This window comes from Coregonus lavaretus (genome assembly GCF_964263955.1).
Source record: "Coregonus lavaretus genome assembly, chromosome: 29".
NCBI lineage: Eukaryota > Metazoa > Chordata > Actinopteri > Salmoniformes > Salmonidae > Coregonus > Coregonus lavaretus.
Window position 1 is genome coordinate 18,039,244 of NC_140016.1, and position 22,400 is coordinate 18,061,643.

At 41.7% G+C, this 22,400-nt stretch overlaps 1 protein-coding gene and 1 long non-coding RNA gene across 2 annotated transcripts; both read right to left on the reverse strand.

Moving 5' to 3' along the window:
* Nucleotides 1-3,295: 3,295 nt before the first annotated feature.
* On the reverse strand, nt 3,296-16,708 carry LOC311104885 (uncharacterized protein). Its single transcript, XM_084146851.1, has 4 exons — nt 16,471-16,708; nt 16,121-16,258; nt 3,708-3,821; nt 3,296-3,582 (listed from the first exon to the last, which is right to left on the reverse strand). The coding sequence occupies exons 1-4, from the start codon at nt 16,673-16,675 to the stop codon at nt 3,569-3,571; spliced, it is 471 nt and encodes a 156-aa protein (XP_084002977.1). The 5' UTR covers nt 16,676-16,708; the 3' UTR covers nt 3,296-3,568.
* Nucleotides 16,709-20,622: 3,914 nt separating this feature from the next.
* Nucleotides 20,623-21,571, reverse strand: LOC311105273. The gene is made up of 3 exons (XR_014610231.1): nt 21,409-21,571; nt 21,031-21,301; nt 20,623-20,710 (listed from the first exon to the last, which is right to left on the reverse strand). It is a non-coding gene; the product is annotated as an uncharacterized lncRNA (long non-coding RNA).
* Between the last annotated feature and the right edge of the window lie 829 nt (nt 21,572-22,400).

The window sequence follows — 22,400 nt, forward strand, 5'->3', positions numbered from 1 at the left end:
AAACAGGTTTTAAGACATAAATAAAATAAAAATTAAAACCTTATTTACATAAATATTCAGACCCTTTGCTATGAGACTCGAAATTGAGCTCAGGTGCATCCTGTTTCCATTGATCATCCTTGAGATGTTTCTACAACTTCTTTGGCGTCCACCTGTGGTAAATTAAATTGATTGGACATGATTTGGAAAGGCACACACCTGTCTATATAAGGTCCCACAGTTGACAGTGCATGTCAGAGCAAAAACCAAGCCATGATGTCGAAGGAATTGTCCGTAGAGCTCCGAGACAGGATTGTGTCAAGGCACAGATCTGGGGAAGGGTACCAAAACATTTCTGCTGCATTGACGGTCCCCAAGAACACAGTGGCCTCCATCATTCTTAAATGCAAGAAGTTTGGAACCACCAAGAGTCTTCCTAGGGCTGGCCGCCCGGCCAAACTGAGCAATCGGGGGAGAAAGGCCTTGGTCAGGGAGGTGACCAAGAACCCAATGGTCACTCTGACAGACCTCCAGAACTCCTCTGTGGAGATGGGAGAACCTTCTAGAAGGACAACAATCTCTGCAGCACTCCACCAATCAGGCCTTTATGGAAGAGTGGCCAGACAGAAACCACTCTTCAGTAAAAGGCACATGACAGCCAGCTTGGAGTTTGCCAAAAGGCACCTAACGAACTCTCAGACCATGAGAAACAAGATTCTCTGGTCTGATGAAACCAAGATTGAACTCTTTGGCCTGAATGCCATGCGTTACGTCTGGAGGAAACCAGGCACCACTCATCACCTGGCCAATACCATCCCTACGGTGAAGAATGGTGCTGGCTGCATCATGCTGTGGGGATGTTTTTCACTGGCAGGGACTGCGAGACTAGTCAGGATCGAGGGAAAGATGAACGGAGCAAAGTACAGAGAGATCCTTGATGAAAACCTGCTCCAGAGCGCTCAGGACATCAGACTGGGGCGAAGGTTCACCTTCCAACAGGACAACTACCCTAAGTACTCAGCCAAGACAACGCAGGAGTGGCTTCGGGACAAGTCACTGAATGTCCTTGAGAGGCCCAGCCAGAGCCCGGACTTGAACCCGATCGAACATCTCTGGATAGACCTGAAAATAGCTGTCTAGCGACGCTCCCCATCCAACCTGACAGAGCTTGAGAGGATCTGCAGAGAAGAATGGGAGAAACTTCCCAAATACAGGTGTGCCAACCTTGTAGCGTCATACCCAAGAAGTATCGAGGCTGTAATCGTTGCCAAAGGTGCTTCAACAAAGTACTGGGTAAAGGGTCTGAATACTTATGTAAATGTAATATTTATTTTTGTTATTATTATTTTTGACATTTCTAAAAACCTGTTTTTTGCTTTGTCATTATGGGGTATTGTGCATATATTGATGAGGGGGGAAAAAACTATTTAATCCATTTTAGAAAAAGGCTGTGTTACGGGTACAGGTATCCTGTGTCTTTTTGTGTTTTTCCTCTCCTTCTGCCCTAATCACAGGTGTCCTGTATGTTCCTGATTGGTGGTCGTTGGGGTGTCAGCTGATTGCTAAGGTGGACCAATCAGTGAACATTCCTCTGCATTGCACCACCTGTTTCTGGTTTTTCAATCACACATCCCATTGTTTAAAAGACGGTCAGTTGTGTTTGTTGTTAGAGACTATTTCCGTATGTGAGTATGGATACTGTGGTGTCCTGTGTTTTGTTTACTCACTAAGTTGCTGGTTACTCTGTTTGGTAACTTTGTTAGACTATTTTTCGTATGTGAGTATGGATACTGTGGTGTCCTGTGTTTTGTGTACTCACTCATTTGCTGGTTACTCTGTTTGGTAACTTTGTGTGTTTCTGGGAAAAGGGGAATTTAAGCAAGTTGCCCTTGGGCGTACATTACCCGTAGGAAGAAAACTGTCTAAAAACACTAGTTAGACCTGCGCGGACCACCCACTGTACTTTTGTATGATTAGCAGTAGCTTAGCGGTTCTTGAGGCAGGCAAGATCAGTTTAGGGGTGTTTTACACTATTGTTTCATTTCTTGGGTCCTGCTCAGCCCTTTTTCCCAAACCTTTACTGTGTGTTCAAAAATAAACCTTTTGTTTGACGGTAGTGTATGGTTGTCGTGTAGTTTTTGTTCTCACTGTTCCATGTCACGCTTCTAATTCGCATGAATTATGTTACAGGTCTCATGTCCATCCACCCTAGGCGTTTAAAGCCACCGGGTTCGTAACAGGCTGTAACGTAACAAATGTGGAAAAGTTAAGGGGTCTGAATACTTTTTGAATGCACTGTGTGTTTTATAACATTTCTTTCAGTGGGCTGATAGAAAAGTCAGAAAACCCTGCATATAGTCACTTAGTTTGTCATGCTTTAAACAAAAAGTAATAGATAATGAGAAATGAGGTCCCGAATGTTAAATAATGTAGTAGATAATGAGAAATGAGGTCCAGACTGTTTCAGAAGTAGTAGATAATGAGCAATGAGGTCCAGAATGTTTCAAAAAGTTGCTTGCTTTTATTATTTTCTATGTATTCAAAATCACAAAAATACTTCAAATCAAAACATGATGAAGTTACACTAAGAAGGGGAGTGTCTATGTTACAGTTTCCCAGATAAAAAGCCTTCCCAAACTCATACATTTATGTTACTGTATATCATAAGCAACTTAAAAGAAAACAATATACTGTACTATTCACTCCTTTGAAATGTTTAACAATAATTAACACTAGAATAGCCTGGCCTCGAGGGACCCCCCCTTCGAGCCAATTTCTCTACCCCTGCAATCTGAGTTTTTGGCTTACTTGAGTATTTCATATCTATTGCTTCTGATATTGTTATGTACAGACTTTTGTCTCTTTCCAATGATATGTGACATTTGATTTGTCCGTTTTTTATATTCTTCTATATATTCCTTGCATTGCCTCCCTATTCGCCAGTCTCTAATGAACTGTTTTCACCTGTTGCACCTGTTATGCACAGAAGGTGTGTCTCCTTAAGTACACGTCGTCATAATTTTTGTATAGCACTGATGAAGGCCTGAGGTCAAAATGTATGCTCAGTTTTTTGTTTAATAGCACCTTTTATATTATTTTGAGCATGGATTAAATTAAGTACATTATTTTTGCATCTCCTTGGGTTTTTCCTTTTCATGGTTTTGAGTGCAAGTACCTTTTGAACTCTACATATATGCTATCGCAAAAATAATAATTTGTTCAGGTTTTTGAAGGTAACATTAGAATATGAAAGAAAATGTATTTTCAAAAACACAATAGAATTTATTAGTTTATGTAACTCTATGTACAAATAAAAAAACACTAAAACACTACAATTCAAGTGTTAAAATCCATTAAATAAACACCATCACATAGATCATTAATTATTAACTAGTTACGGACAGGTCTTAAGGAACATTATGAAACTAAGAAAATGAATGTCAAAAGAACTGAATGGCATATTTTGAGTAAATATATTACTGTGCTTTGAGTTTGAGCTCCATTAAAGATTAAAACAGTGATAAGCAGTATAACATCATTATTAGTCATTAGTCATGGTCCCCATGGCAAGAGACTGCATACGCTCTGCTTACTCACCATCATCTGAAGAGAGAGAGAGAGGGGGAAAGACGGAGAGGGGGAGAGAGAGCGAATTAAGAATAATAATACAATTAAACTTATCAAACAAAATATGTTAAACAAAGGTACAATGGTGCATGGTTACTGACCTTGTTCTTGAGGACAGGTTTTCTTCTTGTAGAAACAGTATGATCCCAGACAGACTGTCAGCAGAATGAAGACTTCAGCAAGTTGGAAATAAACAAATACATTGGACCTTGGTCCTGGAGGACAGAAGTGAGACAGTGTAACGCTTAAATTAAGAAATCAGCTAATTAATAAAATCCATAAAAAAATAACTGCAGTAAGATCTGCTTTCAACATAAATCCTACCAGCCCATGAGGAGATTTCTGCTGAATGTTCTGTTAAACGGAGACAGCAGTAAAATGATTTATTGTGGCTGGGACGTGTTGAGCAATTACTAAGGTTTCATGCCTCTTACCAATGGTTGCCTCTGTCACAGTTGTGTGGCCACTGTTGTAGGCTCAACACACAGGGAATTATTAGCCTCAATCACCCACCCTGATATCTTTGTCCCTTCGGTTTATTGTTTTTGTAAAGTTGTGACAGTGTTTCCTTGCAAAGTTTGATTTATATACTTTTAGATTTTGGATCCTGCATCGCGGTTAGCCTCAGTTGCTGTGACTGCTACTATCTGTCCCGGGATTCTGCCAGACCAAAAAGCCTGAAGTTGTTTACCGTAGCTAGCTACTAGCCTAGCTGGTAGCTATCAGTATCAAGCTAGAAGGGTTTTCAACAAACAGCTTGAACACAGCCCGTGACGCGGTTAGCCCTTGTGGCTGGGACCGCAGAGGTGTCCCACGCTAATTGTGGCTGTATTCCCTGCTGCCTGTTGCTTTTTCCCCTGCAACCTGACCTGGCTGGAACTGTATTGTATAGCTACCAACATTAGCCAATGCTGCGACCAACAGTACGTGCAAAGACACGGCTTTCATTCTCACCACTGTGAGAGGATTTAAAGGAAGCCACATATTTCTGCTTTTCGGATTTTGCAATTTGTGTGAGCTCTTTTTGTTCATTTAGTTGAGAAATTCCCTGTTATCAGAGAGACACGGAAGCCCAGCTAGCCTAGCTAGCCTAGCTGGCTGGCAGTCTCAAATGGAGGTCCTTCTTGAACATTTTCAATGCTACAGGAGCTGTGTTTATTTTTGCTTTATTCCAGGACAATGTGGACCGCCCAGACTTTCAATGTAGCAGCTGTTTGCTTGCAGAGGACTGCAGGGGCGAAGTGGCTTCCCCAATGGAAGAAGGTGCCGGAACCTCTTGATCCAGGGCGGCGAAGCTGTTTCTGTTCTGTGTCCGGTCCGGGCCTCAAATCTCCAAGGAGGCCCCTGTTGCCAGAGGTCGCTGTTTTCGACTTCCATGGCGAGTGACATATCTCCATGGCTGATTGGTAGGATCGAGAACAGGAACATCTCCCAAGTCATCCAGGAGCATCCTACTAGCTCCGTTCTCCAGGTGAAGGGGGAGACCCCTTCGGGGAGGGATCCCTGCAGAGTACCGGCCAGTCGGCAGTAGAGAACCAACACGTCGGCAACATTTCCATCAGACCAGAGCGGCATGCGGCTACTAGGGTAGAAGAAAAATAAAAAGTAGGCAGGCGTGGATTCCCCAGTAGCTTGGGTAGGTTCGCTGTTTGTTTGCTAAGAGTAGCCACTTCGCCCCTGCAGTCCTCTGCAAGCAAACAGCTGCTACATTGAAAGTCTGGGCGGTCCACATTGTCCTGGAATAAAGCAAAAATAAACACAGCTCCTGTAGCATTGAAAATGTTCAACAAGGACCTCCATTTGAGACTGCCAGCCAGCTAGGCTAGCTGGGCTTCCGTGTCTCTCTAATTACAGGGAATTTCTCAACTAAATGAACAAAAAGAGCTCACACAAATTGCAAAATCCGAAAAGCAGAAATATGTGGCCTCCTTTAAATCCTCTCACAGCTGTGAGCATGGAAGCAATGTCTTTGCATGTACTGTTGGTCGCAGCGTCGGCTAATGTTGGTAGCTATACAACGCAGTTCCAGCCAGGTCAGGTTACAGGGAAAAAGCAACAGGCAATACAGCCACAATTAGCGTGGGACACCTCTGCGGTCCCAGGCACAATCAATTATCTTCAGAGCTCCCACCCTCATCAGACCGTGCGGCTGTCTGAGACTCCAGCCCACTCATCATCCACAATGGATACCACAGCTGGCTCGGGTCCATCGGGCCCCATCGCCCTCGAGGGGTTTGCGAAACCACTCAAGGCAAAAGAACGGCCGGATCTCCTTAGCCATTGCACCAGCTGTCGTCATCGGCAGTTCTATTGTAAGAAACATCTTGGTTGCCGGGGCAAAAACCCTGTGCTTCCTGGACCACGAGTACAGGACATTACAAGGCTCCTTCCGACCATTCTATGACAGATGCCGGGAGCTGACGCTGTTGTAGTCCATGCGGTGTCAAACAACATCAGGAGGGCTAGCTCAGAACTTCTGAAAATTGATGAAAAAAAACTGATTCTAGCACTAAATTATTTCAGGTCCGGTACCATCGTTGGGCCGCGGGTGTGAAAGATTCAGCAGGCTACTGGCATTACACTCCTGGCTAAAAGATTACTGTAGATCTGTTGGAATCACGTTTATAGATAACTTTGACACCTTCTGGAAACAGAAGATGCTCTACAGGAATGACGGAGTCCATCCAAATCATCATGGCTCCTGGACTCTGTCCACGCATTTCAAGGCCTCGTTGACACAATGACTTATCAATGACCCAAGACCATCTCAGTTAATCCCTACCATTGTGTTGAATAGTTGTCATAATGCTGCAGCAAATGTACATTCTCCCAGGGGCATTGGCAGACACAATGTAAGTAATTTAATTTATGTCCTCCTAACTGCCCTGAATGCCTCTGTTGATCCTACAACTATTGTATGCAGTAATCATATGCCTATGAACCAGAGTTATACTGATAGCTGTTGACAGTGCGTGTCAGAGCAAAAACCAAACCATGATGTCGAAGGAATTGTCCGTAGAGCTCCGAGATAGGATTGTGTTGAGGCACAGATCTGGGGAAGGGTACCAAAACATTTCTGCAGCATTGCAGGTCTCCAAGAACACAGTAGCCTCCATCGTTCTTAGATGGAAGAAGTTTGGAACCACCAAGACTCTTCGTAGAGCTGGCCACCCGGCCAAACTGATCAATCGGGGGAGAAGAGCCTTGGTCAGGGAGTTGACAAAGAACCTGATGGTCACTCAAAAAGAGCTCCAGAGTTCCTCTGTGGAGATGGGAGAACCTTCCAGAAGGACAACCATCTCTGCAGCACTCCACCAATCAGGCCATTATGGTAGAGTGGCCAGACAGAAGCCACTCCTCAGTAAAAGGCACATGACAGCCCGCTTGGAGTTTGCCAAAAGGCACCTAAATAGACCATGAGAAACAAGATTCTCTGGTCTGATGAAACCAAGATTGAACTCTTTGGCCTGAATGACAAGCGTCATGTCTGGAGGAAACCTGGCACCATCCCTATGGTGAAGCATGGTGGTGGCAGCATCATGCTGCGGGGATGTTTTTCAGCGGCAGGGACTGGGAGACTAGGATCGAGGGAAAGACAAATGGCGTAAAGTACAGAGAGATCCTTGGTGAAAACCTGCTCCAAAGCACTCAGGATTGACCATAAGCACACAGCCAAGTCTCTGAACATCTTTGAGTGGTCCAGGCAGAGCCCGGACTTGAACCCAATCGAACATCTCTGGAGAAACCTCAAAATAGCTTTGCAGTGACGCTCTCCATTCAACTTGACAGAGCTTGAGAAGATCTGCAGAGAAGAAAGGGAGAAACTCCCCAAATACAGGTGTTCCAAGCTTGTAGCGTCATTCCCAAGAAGACTTGAGGCTGTAATTGCTGCCAAAGGTGCTTCAACAAAGTACTGAGTAAAGGCTCTGAATACTTAAGTAAATGTAATATTTATATATTTTTTGTTTATGCATTTGTCATTATTGACTATTGTGTGTAGATTGATTAGGGGAAAAAAATGATTTAATCAATTTTAGAATAAGGCTGCAACGTAACAAAATGTGGAAATAGTCAAGGGGTCTGTGTACTTTCCGAATGCACTGTATGTAGCTTAAGAAACAAGGTTTATGAAATCAATAACTTGCTAGTAACAGATGACATTCATATTCTGACTATCTCTGAAACTCACTTAGATAATTCCTTGATAATACAGTGGAAGCAATTCATGGTTATAACATCTACAGAAAAGACAGAAATGCCAAAGGGGCGGTTTTGAAGTCCATATTCATAACCACATTCCTGTAAAGCTTAGAGACGATCTCATATTAAATACTGTTGAAGTAATATGGCTAAAGGTTCATCTGCCTCAGCTAAAGCCCATTATTGTGGGAATCTGCTATAGACCAAGTGCTAACAGTCAGTATATGGATAATATGTGTGAAATTAAATCAAATCAAATGTTATTGGTCACATACACATATTTAGCATATGTTATTGTGAGTGTAGCAAAATGCTTGTGTTGCTAGCTCCAACAATGCAGTAGTATCTAACAATTCACAACAATACACACAAATCTAAAAGTAAAAGAATGGAATTAAGAAATATATAAATATTAGGACTAGCAATGTCGGAGTGGCATTTACTAAAATACCGTAGAATAGAATACAGTATATACAAATGAAATGAGTAAAGCAGTATGTAAACATTATTAAAGTGACTAGTGTTCCATTATTAAAGTGACCAGTGATTCCATGGCTATAGGGCAGCAGACTCTAAGGTGCAGGGTTGAGTAACCGGGTGGTAGCCTGCTAGTGTTGGCTATTTAACAGTCTGATGGCCTTGAGATAGAAGCTGTTTTTCAGTCTCTCGGTCCCAGCTTTGATGCACCTGTACTGACCTCGCCTTCTGGATGGTAGCGGGGTGAACAGGCCGTGGCTCGGGTGGTTGATGTACTTGATAATTGTTTTGTTCTTCCTGTGACGTCGGGTGCTGTAGGTGTCCTGGAGGGCAGGCAGTGTGCCCCCGGTAATGCGTTGGGCAGATCGCACCACCCTCTGGAGAGCCCTGCGGTTGCAGGCGGTGCAGTTGCCATACCAGGCGGTGATACAGCCCGTCAGGACGTTCTCAACTGCTTGGAGGGTACTGTGGTCCCGTCGATGTAGATAGCAGAGGGAGCACGCCCCTGTTTCCTAAAGTCCATGATCAGCTACTTTGTTTTGTTGACATTGAGGGAGAGATTATTTTCCTGGCACCACTCCACCAGGGCCCTCACCTCCTCCCTGTAGGCTGTCTCGTCATTGTTGGTAATCAGGCCTCCTACTGTTGTGTCGTCTGCAAACTTGATGATTGAGTTGGAGTCGTGTGTGGCCACGCAGTCATGGGTGAACAGGGAATACAGGAGGGGGCTGAGCATGCACTCTTGTGGGGCCCCTGTGTTGAGGATCAGCGAAGTGGAGATGTTGTTTCTTACCTTCAACACCTGGGGGCGGCCTTCAGGATGTCCAGGACCCAGTTGCACAGGACGGGGTCAAGACCCATGGCCCCGAGCTTAATGGTGAGCTTGGAGGGTACTATGGTGTTGAAGGCTGAGCCATAGTCAATGAACAGCATTCTTACATAGGTATTCCTCTTGTCCTCTGTAGCTCAATTGGTAGAGCATGGCGCTTGTAACGCCAGGGTAGTGGGTTCGATCCCCGGGACCACCCATACGTAAAAATGTATGCACACATGACTGTAAATCGCTTTGGATAAAAGCGTCTGCTAAATGGCTTATTATTATTGTCCAGATGGGATAGGGCAGTGTGCAGTGCGATGCGATTTCATCGTCTGTGGATCTATTGGGGCGGTATGCAAATTGAAGTGGGTCTAGGGTGTCAGGTAAGGTAGAGGTGATATGATCCTTAACTAGCCTCTCAAAGCACTTCATGATGACAGAAGTGTGTGCTACGGGGCGATAGTCATTTTGTTTAGTTTGCTTTCTTGGGTACAGGAACAATGATGGACATCTTGAAGCAAGTGGGGACAGCAGACTGGGATAGGGAGAGATTGAATATGTCCGTAAACACTCCAGCCAGATTGTCTGCGCATGCTCTGAGTACGCTGCTAGGGACGTCGTCTGCGCCAGCAGCCTTGCGAGGGTTAACACGCTTAAATGTCTTACTCATGTCGGCCACGGAGAACAAGAGCTCACAGTCCTTGGGAGCGGGCTGCGTCGGTGGCACTGTGTTATCCTCAAAGCGGGCGAAGGTGTTTATCTTGTCCTGGAGCAAGAAGTCGGTGTCCGCAACGTGGCTTGTTTTCACTTTGTAATCCGTGATATTCTGTGGACCCTGCCACATACGTCTCGTGTCTGAGCCGTTGAATTGCGACTCCACTTTGTCTCTGTACTGATGTTTTGCCTGTTTGATTGCCTTACGGAGGGAATAACTACACTGCTTGTATTCAACCATATTCCCAATCACCTTGCCATGGTTAAATGCGGTTGTTCGCGCTTTCAGTTTTGCGTGAATACTGTCATCTATCCACGGTTTCTGTTTTGGGTAGGTTTTAATAGTCACAGTGGGAACAACATCCCCTATACACTTCCTGATTAACTCAGTCATTTATTCTCAGAGGCTACCCAGAAGATATCCCAGTCCGCGTGATCAAAACAATCTTGAAGCATGGATTCTGATTTGTCAGTTGTCAGACCAGCATTGAATAGACCTTAGCACGGGTACTTCCTGTTTGAGTTTCTGCCTATGGGAAGGGAGGAGCAAAATGGAGTAGTGATCTGATTTGACGAATTGAGGACGGGGGAGGGCCTTGTAGGCACCCCGGAATGGGGAATAACAGTGGTTCAGTGTTTTAGCAGCGCGAGTACTACAGTCAATGTGTTGATAGAATTTTCGGTGGCGTTTTCCTCAAATTTGCTTTGTTAAAATCCCCAGCTACAATAAATGCGGCCTCAGGATATGTGGTTTCCAGTTTGCACAAAGTTCAGTGTAGTTCCTTGAGGGCCGTCGTGGTATCGGCTTGAGGGGGAATATATATGGCTGTGACTATAACCGAAGATGATTCTCTTGGGAGGTAATACGGTCTGCATTTGATTGTGAGGTATTCCAGGTCGGGTGAACAAAAGGACTTGAGTTTCTGTACGTTATCACAATCACACCATGAGTAGTTAATCATGAAACATACACCACGCCTTTCTTCTTCCCGGAGAGTTCTTTATTCCTGTCTGCGCAATGTATTGAGCACCCAGCTGGCTGTATGGATGGTCACAGTATATCCGGAGAGAGTAATGATTCCGTGAAACAGAGTATGTTACAGTCCCTGATGTCTCTCTGGAAGGAGATCCTCGCCCTGAGCTCGTCTACTTTATTGTCCGGAGACTGGACATTAGCGAATAATATACTCGGAAGTCCACTCCGAATACCTCTTCTCCGTTGGCGGCGATTTGGAGATGCCTCTTCGATAAGTTCAATTGCCCTGGGGTGTACAAATAAAGGATCCAATTTGGGAAAGTCATATTCCTGGTCATAATGCTGGTGAGTTACCGCCGCTCTGATATCCAAATGTTATTTCCGGGTGTATGAAATAACACAAAAAACATTCTGGGCTAATAATGTAAGAAATAACACACAAAAAAACAACATACTGCAAAGTTGCTTAAGAGCTAGAAACGGAGCTGCGATGTCTGTCGGCGCCATCTTGCCATCTTGCTTGATAATTGATGTGATATCAACAGAGAGGTATATTTTCTTGGTGATTTCAATCTTGACAGGCTTTCATCAAGCTGCCCACTTAAGAAAAAGCTTCAAACTGTAACCAGTGCCTGCTACCTGGTTCAGGTTATCAGTCAACCTACCAGGGTAGTTACAAACAGCAAAGGAATGAAAACATCAACATGTATTGATCACATCTTTACTAATGCTGTAGAAATTTGCTTTAAAGCAGTATCCAGATCGATCGGATGTATTGATCACAATATAGTAGCTACAGTGGGGGAAAAAAGTATTTAGTCAGCCACCAATTGTGCAAGTTCTCCCACTTAAAAAGATGAGAGAGGCCTGTAATTTTCATCATAGGAACAAGTCAACTAGGACAGACAAAATGAGGAACAAAAATCCAGAAAATCACATTGTAGGATTTTTTATGAATTTATTTGCAAATTATGGTGGAAAATAAGTATTTGGTCAATAACAAAAGTTTCTCAATACTTTGTTATATACCCTTTGTTGGCAATGACACAGGTCAAACGTTTTCTGTAAGTCTTCACAAGGTTGTCACACACTGTTGCTGGTATTTTGGCCCATTCCTCCATGCAGATCTCCTCTAGAGCAGTGATGTTTTGGGGCTGTCGCTGGGCAACACAGACTTTCAACTCCCTCCAAAGATTTTCTATGGGGTTGAGATCTGGAGACTGGCTAGGCCACTCCAGGACCTTGAAATGCTTCGTACAAAGCCACTCCTTCGTTGCCCGGGCGGTGTGTTTGGGATCATTGTCATGCTGAAAGACCCAGCCACGTTTCATCTTCAATGCCCTTGCTGACGGAAGGAGGTTTTCACTCAAAATCTCACGATACATGGCCCCATTCATTCTTTCCTTTACACGGATCAGTCGTCCTGGTCCCTTTGCAGAAAAACAGCCCCAAAGCATGATGTTTCCACCCCCATGCTTCACAGTAGGTATGGTGTTCTTTGGATGCAACTCAGCATTATTTGTCCTCCAAACACGACGAGTTGAGTTTTTACCAAAAAGTTCTATTTTGGTTTCATATGACATTCTCCCAATCCTCTTCTGGATCATCCAAATGCACTCTAGCAAACTTCAGACGGGCCTGGACATGTACTGGCTTAAGCAGGGGGACACGTCTTGCACTGCAGGATTTGAGTCCCTGGCGGCGTAGTGTGTTACTGATGGTAGGCTTTGTTACTTTGGTCCCAGCTCTCTGCAGGTCATTCACTAGGTCCCCCCGTGTGGTTCTGGGATTTTTGCTCACCGTTCTTGTGATCATTTTGACCCCACGGGGTGAGATCTTGCGTGGAGCCCCAGATCGAGGGAGATTATCAGTGGTCTTGTATGTCTTCCATTTCCTAATAATTGCTCCCACAGTTGATTTCTTCAAACCAAGCTGCTTACCTATTGCAGATTCAGTCTTCCCAGCCTGGTGCAGGTCTACAATTTTGTTTCTGGTGTCCTTTGACAGCTCTTTGGTCTTCGCCATAGTGGAGTTTGGAGTGTGACTGTTTGAGGTTGTGAACAGTTGTCTTTTATACTGATAACAAGTTCAAACAGGTGCCATTAATACAGGTAACAAGTGGAAGACAGAGGAGCCTCTTAAAGAAGAAGTTACAGGTCTGTGAGAGCCAGAAATCTTGCTTGTTTGTAGGTGACCAAATACTTATTTTCCACCATAATTTGCAAATAAATTCATAAAAAATCCTACAATTTGATTTTCTGGAAAAAAAAATCTCAATTTGTCTGTCATAGTTGACGTGTACCTATGATGAAAATTACAGGCCTCTCTCATCTTTTTAAGTGGGAGAACTTGCACAATTGGTGGCTGACTAAATACTTTTTTTCCCCACTGTATATATAGGAAAACCAAAGTTCCAATTGCTGGGCCTAATATAGTGTATAAGAGGTCATACAATAAGTTTTGTAGTGATTCTTATGTTGATAATGTAAAGAATATTTGCTTGTCTGTGTTGGGCAAAAATAGTAAAACCCCATTTACTGGCTCAAATAGCCAACCAATCAGCCTGTTACCAAACCTTAGTCAACTTTTGGAAAAAATTGTGTTTGACCAGATACAATGCTATTTTACAGTAAACAAATTGACAACAGACTTTCAGCACGCTTATAGTGAAGGACATTCAACAAGCACAGCACTTCCACAAATAACTGATTATTGGCTGAGAGAAATTGATAATAGAAGACTTCAGTGATTCTTTTGAAATTATCGATCATAGTCTGCTGCTGGGAAAACTTGTGTTATGGCTTTACACCCCCTGCTATATTGTGGATAAAGAGTTACCCGTCTAATAGGGCGGCAGGTAGCTTAGTGGGTAAGAGCGTTGTGCCAGTAACCGAAAGGTCGCTGGTTCTAATCCCCGAGCCGACTAGGTGAAAAATCTGTCGATGTGCCCTTAAGCAAGGCACTTAACCCTAATTGCTCCTGTAAGTCGCTCTGGATAAGAGCGTCTGCTAAATGACTAAAATGTAAATGTAAATGTAAACACAGAAGATGTTCTTTAATGGAAGCCTCTCCAACATAATCCAGGTAGAATCCGGAATTCCCATTACTTTTTACAATCTTTACTAACGACATGCCACTGGCTTTGAGTAAAGCCATTGTGTCTATGTATGCGGATGACTCAACACTATACACGTCAGCTACTACAGCGACTGAAATGACTGCAACACATAACAAAGAGCTGCAGTTATTTTCAGAATGTTTGGCAAGGAATAAGTTAGTCCAAAATATTTCAAAAAATAAAAGCATTGTATTTGGGACAAATCATTCACTAAACCCTAAACCTCAACTAAATCTTGTGATGAATAATGTTGAAATTGGGCAAGTTGAGATGACTAAACTGCTTGGAGTAACCCTGGAATGTAAACTGTCATGGTCAAAACGTGTTTATACAACAGTATCTAAGAGGGGGAGAAGTCTGTCCATAATAAAGCGCTGCTCTGCCTTCTTAACAACACTATCAACAAGGCAGGTCCTACAGGCCCTAGTTTTGTCGCAGCTGGACTACTGTTCAGTCATGTGGTCAGGTGCCACAAAGAGGGAATTAGGACAATTACAATTGGCTCAGAACAGGGCAGCATGACTGGCCCTTAAATGTACATGGAGAGCTAACATTAATAATATGCATGTCAATCTCACATGGCTCAAAGCGGAGGAGAGATTGACTTCATCACTACTTGTTTTTGTAAGAAGTGTTGACAATAATATAATCTGCCATTTAGCAGATGCTTTTATCCAAAGCGACTTACAGTCATGCGTGCATACATTTTTACGTATGGGTGGTCCCGGGGATCGAACCCACTACCCTGGCGTTACAAGCATCATGCTCTACCAATTGAGCTACAGAGGACCACAAGCTGTTTAAACTACTAGCACACAGCTTGGACACCCATGCATACCCCACAAGACATGCCACCAGAGGTCTCTTCACAATCCCCAAGTCCAGAACAGACTATGGTAGGCGAACAATACTACATAGAGCAATGACTACATGGAACTCTATTCCACATCAGCTAACTGATGCAAGTAGTAGAATCACATTTTCAAACACATAAAAATACACCTTATGGACCAATGGGTACTGTGAGAAACACACAAACGCTACCACATGCACACTACACACACGTACATTGTAATATTGTTGTGTGGTGGTATTCTACATTTTGTATTGCAGATATGTAGTGGTGTAATAATGTTATATGATGTACTGTTTCTCTTTTGTTTTATGTGTGATGTACGGGCCTTAATGTGTTTGGACCCCAGGAAGACTAGCTGCTGCCTTGGCAACAGCTAATGGGGATCTGTATTAAATATAAATACATACAGTTAACATATATGAACCCTGGTGGCAATAAAACATTTTAAGGAATCACTTATCTGAGTTGAGAAGTGACAAATGCTACTACTCCAAGAGGGTCGTTCTGTGAAATAATCCCTTTTGGGTAGTGTAACTTGGTGATTTTTTTTATTTGTTTCACCTAATTTTAACACTATGTCATAAAGAGCACATGTTCAAATTAACTTTAAAAACATTTTCCCACCTCTAGAGGTTAAATACCAAAACAATACTATGGTAAGTGCCTTTTAAGTGTCAAATAACGTAACAGGGTTGACCGTAAAAGGGTTGACCATAACAGGGTTGACGATTTCATCTTAAATCAGCCATAAATCCCCTTGTGACAGAGGGAATGAAAGCTTGTTGTGTGCAACAGGGAGGGGCAATTGAATGCAAACTTCACAACAACAACAATAAATTGTTACAAAAAAAGATATCCTGTCTATGGGTAACAGGGTTGACATGTTATACTGGACCCACTGTTCTTCACCACAAAACTGGCCAGAAAGAGTGGAACCAGCTCACCTGCTTTTACACTGTGATTTGACTATTAGATGTTTAATTATTTAAAAAGGAATAGTTTCACCATATTAAAGCAAGAGTTCATTTCAGTTAACAGGGTTGATCTTAAAATGAAGGACAGGTTTTATTTAAACCTGAAAATGAATCATTAATCACATGAATAAAGAAACATCTTCAGAAATGACTTCGTCAAAGTAATAGAATAACTAGGGCTTTACAATGATGGTAAACATTTGGAAACATTTAAACATTAAGTGGGTTAAAATCTTCCTAGAAGTCACAGAGTGTGACAGAGGGACATTTCAAAATGCTGCATTTTAGCACTTTAGCAAGTCTTTACTCATATAAAAAATCTGATTGATTGAATTCTCCATGTGGTCTATATCAAAGAAAAGGTCATGCCCCGGGCCCTTACCAGTGGAGGTTTTACTGGTGGGGGCCTCAGTCACAGTCACCACTGTTGTAGGCTCAACACACAGGATACTGCCAGTGGCATTCACCCACTCTGATATCTTTGTCCCGTTGGATGAGGTGCAGTTAACATATATGAGCCCTGTAGGCAATCCAAATTAACAGTAATCACATGCGTATCTGAATTACATGTAAATACTGGCAAATGGATAATGCTGTTTCTAAACAGGTCAATTTTCATTGTTATGGATTGTCATTGATCATTATAATCATCATAATTATTATCATGAATCATTGATCTTGTTGATCATAATAATATGTATTTTTAACAAAGTGAATTAAACAGTAGATTACCTGGACAGTGTGAGATTCTCTTGCTGACAGTATCACTGCTGATGTTGTTTCTGATGGTACAGGTGAGATCTCCAGACAGGCCTTTCTTCAGAGTGATGGTGTTTGTCTCGTTATCAGAAGAGGCCTCAGTGTCTCTCACTGTCTGTCCATCCAGAGTCCAGCTGTACTGGGGACCGTCCCCCTCAGAGGAGCAGGACACCCTCATCTCTCCATGGGACAGACACTCAGAGGACAGCTGAGGAGAGGACACTGGAGCTGTGGGGGAAGAAGGATATGTAACTGTAGTAAGTGGGCAAGACACATTAGAACACAACACCAGCCATTCTTCTTGAAAGCCACAGAAGATACTGTAGTCAACAGGAGGAGCAGATTCATGATACACAATGACTGCATTTCAAATAACCAACAGATGATTTAATGTTGATGGATGTGGTTATGACTCTATGTACCAACTACAGTAGCCTATGAAACAAAAATGACTCCATGGTTACACATAAAATGCATTTCTCATTATTTTGATTATTAGGTAGTCACATATTTTTTGTTTAGTCAAAGAGCAATATGTAGAGCTTGTCAAAGTTATCATTTGTAATAATTATTTGACAACATTAACTTTATTAAGAGTTAGTTAATTACCTTCAATGAACAGTTGTAGTCCACTGGTCCTGATTACTTGCCCTTTCAAATGAAATATTTCTAGCAGGTATTTACCAGAATCATTCCTTGTTGTGTTATTTAACCTAAATGTCCCATTGTTTGTAAAGAAGTGTACTCTGTCTTTAATGGGGCTGTTTTTTATTACCAGTTTGTTATTCCTCATTCTGAATATCTCTTTTTTAGTAACAATTGTGCCTTTCAAAAATACGAGTTCATCATTTCCCGTGGCATTAGTGATCAGCTGGAGATAGACAGTTCCTCCCAGAGCTCCATAACACTGAGATCCGTCCTGTCTAGCATCACAGGAAGTCTCCAAGCCTGAAGATCAAGAAGAAAAATATACACGGTAGTGACTATCACTGTTCTAACCCATATCAAGTCATGTATTATTTTTCAGATGAGGATACAAGCGACTAACAGTATAACCAAACCAACAGCATCAACGTAATAGAGAACAGAAGTCAGTGATCATTATAATGGGACAGTGAGTAAAGAGAAAACTGTCTCTAAGTGTTCTGAATATTGTCTATCATCATCCGTCATTTCTGCTACATGATATACAAGACTCCTTATATTATATTCTGCATAAAAGAAGAGGGAAACCAACACATATAAAGTTGTTTCTTACCATGAGACACTCCTGCTGAGATCACCAACAGTCCTAAAACAGCCTCCATGTCTCTTTAGGGTCTCAGTTTATCAAATGAACCTTCAGTACTTCAACAAAGTCCTCTATTTTCTATTCAGAGCTGAATTTCCATAACCTGGCAAAGTTTTACAGCATAAACAAAACCAATGCAAGAATAGTTTGAGAGATATGGAGGACTAAAAGTGCCACAATTAAATAAATAAATACACCATTAAATAATTACTTAAATGTGTCATTAATTAATTAAAATTAGAATTAAATACATAAATGTGTTATTAAATGTGTCATTAATTAATTCAAATACCGATTCATTTTATGTAAAATACATATATAATAATTTCACTATTTACATTTACATTTCATGGTCCTGCGTTGGAGTGCTTCCTGAATTACTTAAAACTGTCAAACTGACCCATCAAAAGTTGGTAGGCGGAACCTAACGCCTGATTGGTTACCCTCTGCATCAAGCCAAGACAAATCAATTCCGGATAATGGATTGATGCAGAGCTACTGAACACATTCCAATACACTGGGTGGCGCTATTCACCTCTACGTTGGTTTAGTTACACGGTTAAACAGAACTTTCATTGCAACGGCTAAAAATCAAGAGAAGACTCGGTCCTGCTAGCCCCAATGTTGAGACGCTGTGTGAGGTGCAGGACAAAATGTCTAAAAGTTGCCCGGAGCTGCTGAGAGAAGCAGCGAATTTGATTGAGGAAGCTCTGAGCAGAAGTCCAACGGCTCCCGCGGCACCGGTGACTCCGGCAGCTCAGTCACAGCAGATACCGGCCGCTCAATCACGTACACCTGTCCAAGGTAAGCTAAGTAATTTCATGTTAGCCAGGTGTGCTACTATTTAATGATTCGGGACACACGTGTAGGTTAAATTAGATCGACTCGAACATGTATTTGCATGCGGTATTATGATGCTTCGTGCGTGACACGTTTATTGTTAATGGGGGGGGAAGCATAAACCTAGCTAGTTCGCTAATCGGCTAAATGGTGTTAGCTGGCTTGAGCATCCCAAGATAGAAGTAGAGGCTGTTTTAGCTGACTGGTGACCATTGAGCTGTTACGTTTTTCTGTGTTGCAGCGGAGGTAGCAAGGCTCTTTGCGCCATATAACATTGGAGCCAGAAGGAATATGACGAGACGACCAGCACAAGTCCAAGTTAGCCGAAGAAGCTACACACACACTGTCTGTTGTTTGGCTGACCACAATGCGGATAAAATTCCAAGCGTACTGTTTAAAGCTGAACTTCTTACTTCAGGACTTGGAGAGCAAAAAGTAACATTTTCAGGTCAGTGCGAAACTAGGCATTTACCAAAAGTAAAAAAAGTTTGTACTGTCTGTGTCTTGTTGAAATTATTTGCATTTCTTTTTATAGTGACTCAAACTTAATTGGTGTTCATAGTGTCAATAATAGTTATCACAGGCTTATTTGCTTAATTTAAGGTGAGGTGAGTTATGATTTTGTTTTGTTTTTTTTCTCCAGGGAATGACCACGATCCCATGGTTATAACAAATAAACTGATGGAAGTGTTTCCGAAGCTCCAACAAGGGGGAGGCTTTGAATTTCTAAAACTTGTAGGATCTACTCGCAGTCGAAATCTTGCGTTGCTTCAGTGTCCCAGCACTGGATACACCCTTGCCTATCTGAAAGATCCATCGACGATGATTGGACAGGCTACAATCTACATACGTCCACTTCAACAGGATCTACCCTTAGATTGTGTACATACATTTACAGAGACTTAGTTTAATACATAATCAAAACAAAGATTACTGGTGACTTTTAATCATTAATTAAAAGCCATTTGTTGTTGTTGTTAGGAGAGCTCACGTCCTGCCTCTGGTCCAGTCATCCCCTGCATCACTTGTCAGAAGGAAGTTCCCTTTTCAGAGATGAAGCTGCACAGATTGAGCTGCAATGGGTATGTACTTCTTAAAGCAATGCAAGGGTAGCATAATTTATTTTCTTTGGGAATATGTCTCTCTTATTGTTGTGCACACAAATAAGCGAGTATGACCATCATTTCAATTGTGTTAACTTCAAGGACACCCATGCAGGAATCAGAAAGAGAACAAGAGGGAGGCCAAAGTGAAGAAAATGATAGTGAGACAGCCCTAGTCAGTGACAGTGTTCCAGTGAGGCCTGAAACATCAGCTGAGAGTGCAGTAGTACCGGCAGTGATTGTCAACGAGGAGTTGGATCGCAAAGAAACAGACAGTGGTTTGTGTCATCACAATAGTGTTGCTATAAGATTGTGTGTAACTGAAAAGTTAATAGAAAGATAACACCTGTAGGATATAATTAGATAAGATAATACAGTTACAGACAATTAATAACATGCAACTGGGTTTTTCTATTTTTCTAATATTTAGTTGTAGTTGTTTAGTAGTGCTGTTTTTATGTCAACTCAGCGTTGTGACAGGTTCTGAAGATGTTGGGTCTCACGTTTTGTCAGTGAAATGAACAGAATTTTCCTCCTGTTCTGTAGAGTGAGAGGATATCTGTATATGCAGGTAACATGCCAACTCACAATATGTCTCTCTGTAATAGATAACTTTATTGTTGTTGTTTGTTTAGAATGGAAGCTTTGGCCCATTCTGTGGACCATAATGAGACAGGAAGCTTCAAAGAAACAGCTTTTTTTCCTTTCTTTTAAAAGGAAAGTAAACTTTCAGTTTTTCCTTGCTTGTTCTAACACAACAAATAAAAACATGGGTTGGACATCAGTCTAAGATTCTTGATAACACTTCCACAGTCTCTACATATAGTCTAAGTGCATCAGTAACAGAAACTCCTGGAGCTGGCAAAATTGCAACCTCTTCATCTGAGAGCTCACGGGCCAGCTGAACCTCGGGGACTGACACAGTGCCTCGATGAAGGCAGTGAGGTCCGTTCCAATCGATCCCATATTCTTCAGGAACCTGAATGGATGACAAGCATAATCAGTCTTGTACTTAAAACTAGTTTGACATGTCCTTACACAAGATTGTTATTTTTGGTCACCAAGGCAGTGAGAAATGAAATGTTACTTATTCAGTTTTTTAAAATAATACAGCTTTGCATAGTATGCACTGTAGAAACTACAGCTCACAGGTTGATCTTTAAAAGCTCGGGAGATTTTAAAGAGACAATAATCTATAGTAAATGTTTCATTTAAAGTATCACATTTAGCACCATTTTTTTCTCCCATAATTCCTTTGGGGAAACAATTTTAAGAAAGTGTTTAAAGTTCATTGTTAACCTCAGTAGGATCCTCCTCAGGGCCTTGCTCTCTGTAACTTCTCCAGAGTTGCTGTGGTGACTGATTCCTTTCAGTTCTAAGACCGTGGAAGTTCCAAGCATCTCGAAAAGAGTCGAGGCTTTGCTGAACCAGTGGAAGGAAAATCCGGTGCAGAGCGAAAAGATGGACTTCATTGTCTGGATTCAGTGTCTCCTGATCTTCCAATGAAGTAAAGATCTGATAGAAGAGGTCCAGGGCATGTTCATAAACATCTCTCCACATCCTCTCTATTCTGTGTTTAGGATAAAATTGAGAAATTGTTAATTTATGACATATGCTAAAGTACATTCAACTAGTATGTTAGTTGTGTGAGCCTAGTTGCCAAACATATTTCTTTACCGCTGATTGTGGACACTTCTGCCTGTGATGTGTGAATTCCTGTCGGTACCTCTGCTTCTGATCATGAATTCTGCTACATCTGCATTCTCCCCCCCTTTGTCAGACCGTACCCTTGATGGCAGCCCATACTGCTCAACAGCGGCGATAAAGCTCTGTAAGACCGTATGAGCGCTATTATTGCCGGCCACAGTCAGGTAGACCACTAAACGACTAAATCCATCCACCCCACCGTGGACAACAAATCTCCACCTGTTGCAAACACATGAAAAAATATAACTTTATTGTATAACAATTGTAATGAAACATATAGAAAGATGCATTGTTTATCTGCTAATATCACTGACCTGATAAGCTTATGGTGGCCATCTATATGCCACAAAGAGTTTGGGCCAGGAACAAAATACTGCCGTCGCCTTAATACACGCAGCCTCAGACGTCTCATGTAGACTCCCTCTGCATTGACTCTGCGTAAAGACTCTTGCAGTCTTGAGACTGAGGGGAGGAATTTAAAATGAATAACCACACACTCACTGGCTACTTATTTTGAGGATATAGTGGTGTCATAATAAAATAAATAATGTGTGTAAAACAGTCAACTATTACAGAACCACCACAGCTTCAAAAATGTACTTTACTGTCAGATATTGTACATATACATACACATATATATACACATATATAAAAATTATATATACATATACATATATATATATATATATATATACACATACATACATACATACATACATATACATACATATATACATACATACATATATATATTTATATATATATACATACATATACATACATATATATACATACATACATATATTTATATATATATATATATATTTATATATATATATATATATACATACACACATATATATACATATATATACACATATACATATATATACACACATATATAGATAGATAGATAGATAGATAGATAGATAGATAGATAGATAGATAGATAGATAGATAGA

Excerpts from the sequence above, each read along its gene's own strand:
- LOC311104885 (XM_084146851.1), bottom strand. The coding sequence starts at position 16,675 with ATGAGGGTGTCCTGCTCCTCTGAGGGGGACGGTCCCCAGTACAGCTGG. Across the intron at positions 16,259-16,470 it reads GAGAATCTCACACTGTCCAG|GGCTCATATATGTTAACTGC; the intron begins GTAATCTACTGT and ends GATTGCCTACAG. Across the intron at positions 3,822-16,120 it reads CACCAGTAAAACCTCCACTG|GACCAAGGTCCAATGTATTT; the intron begins GTAAGGGCCCGG and ends TCTGTCCTCCAG.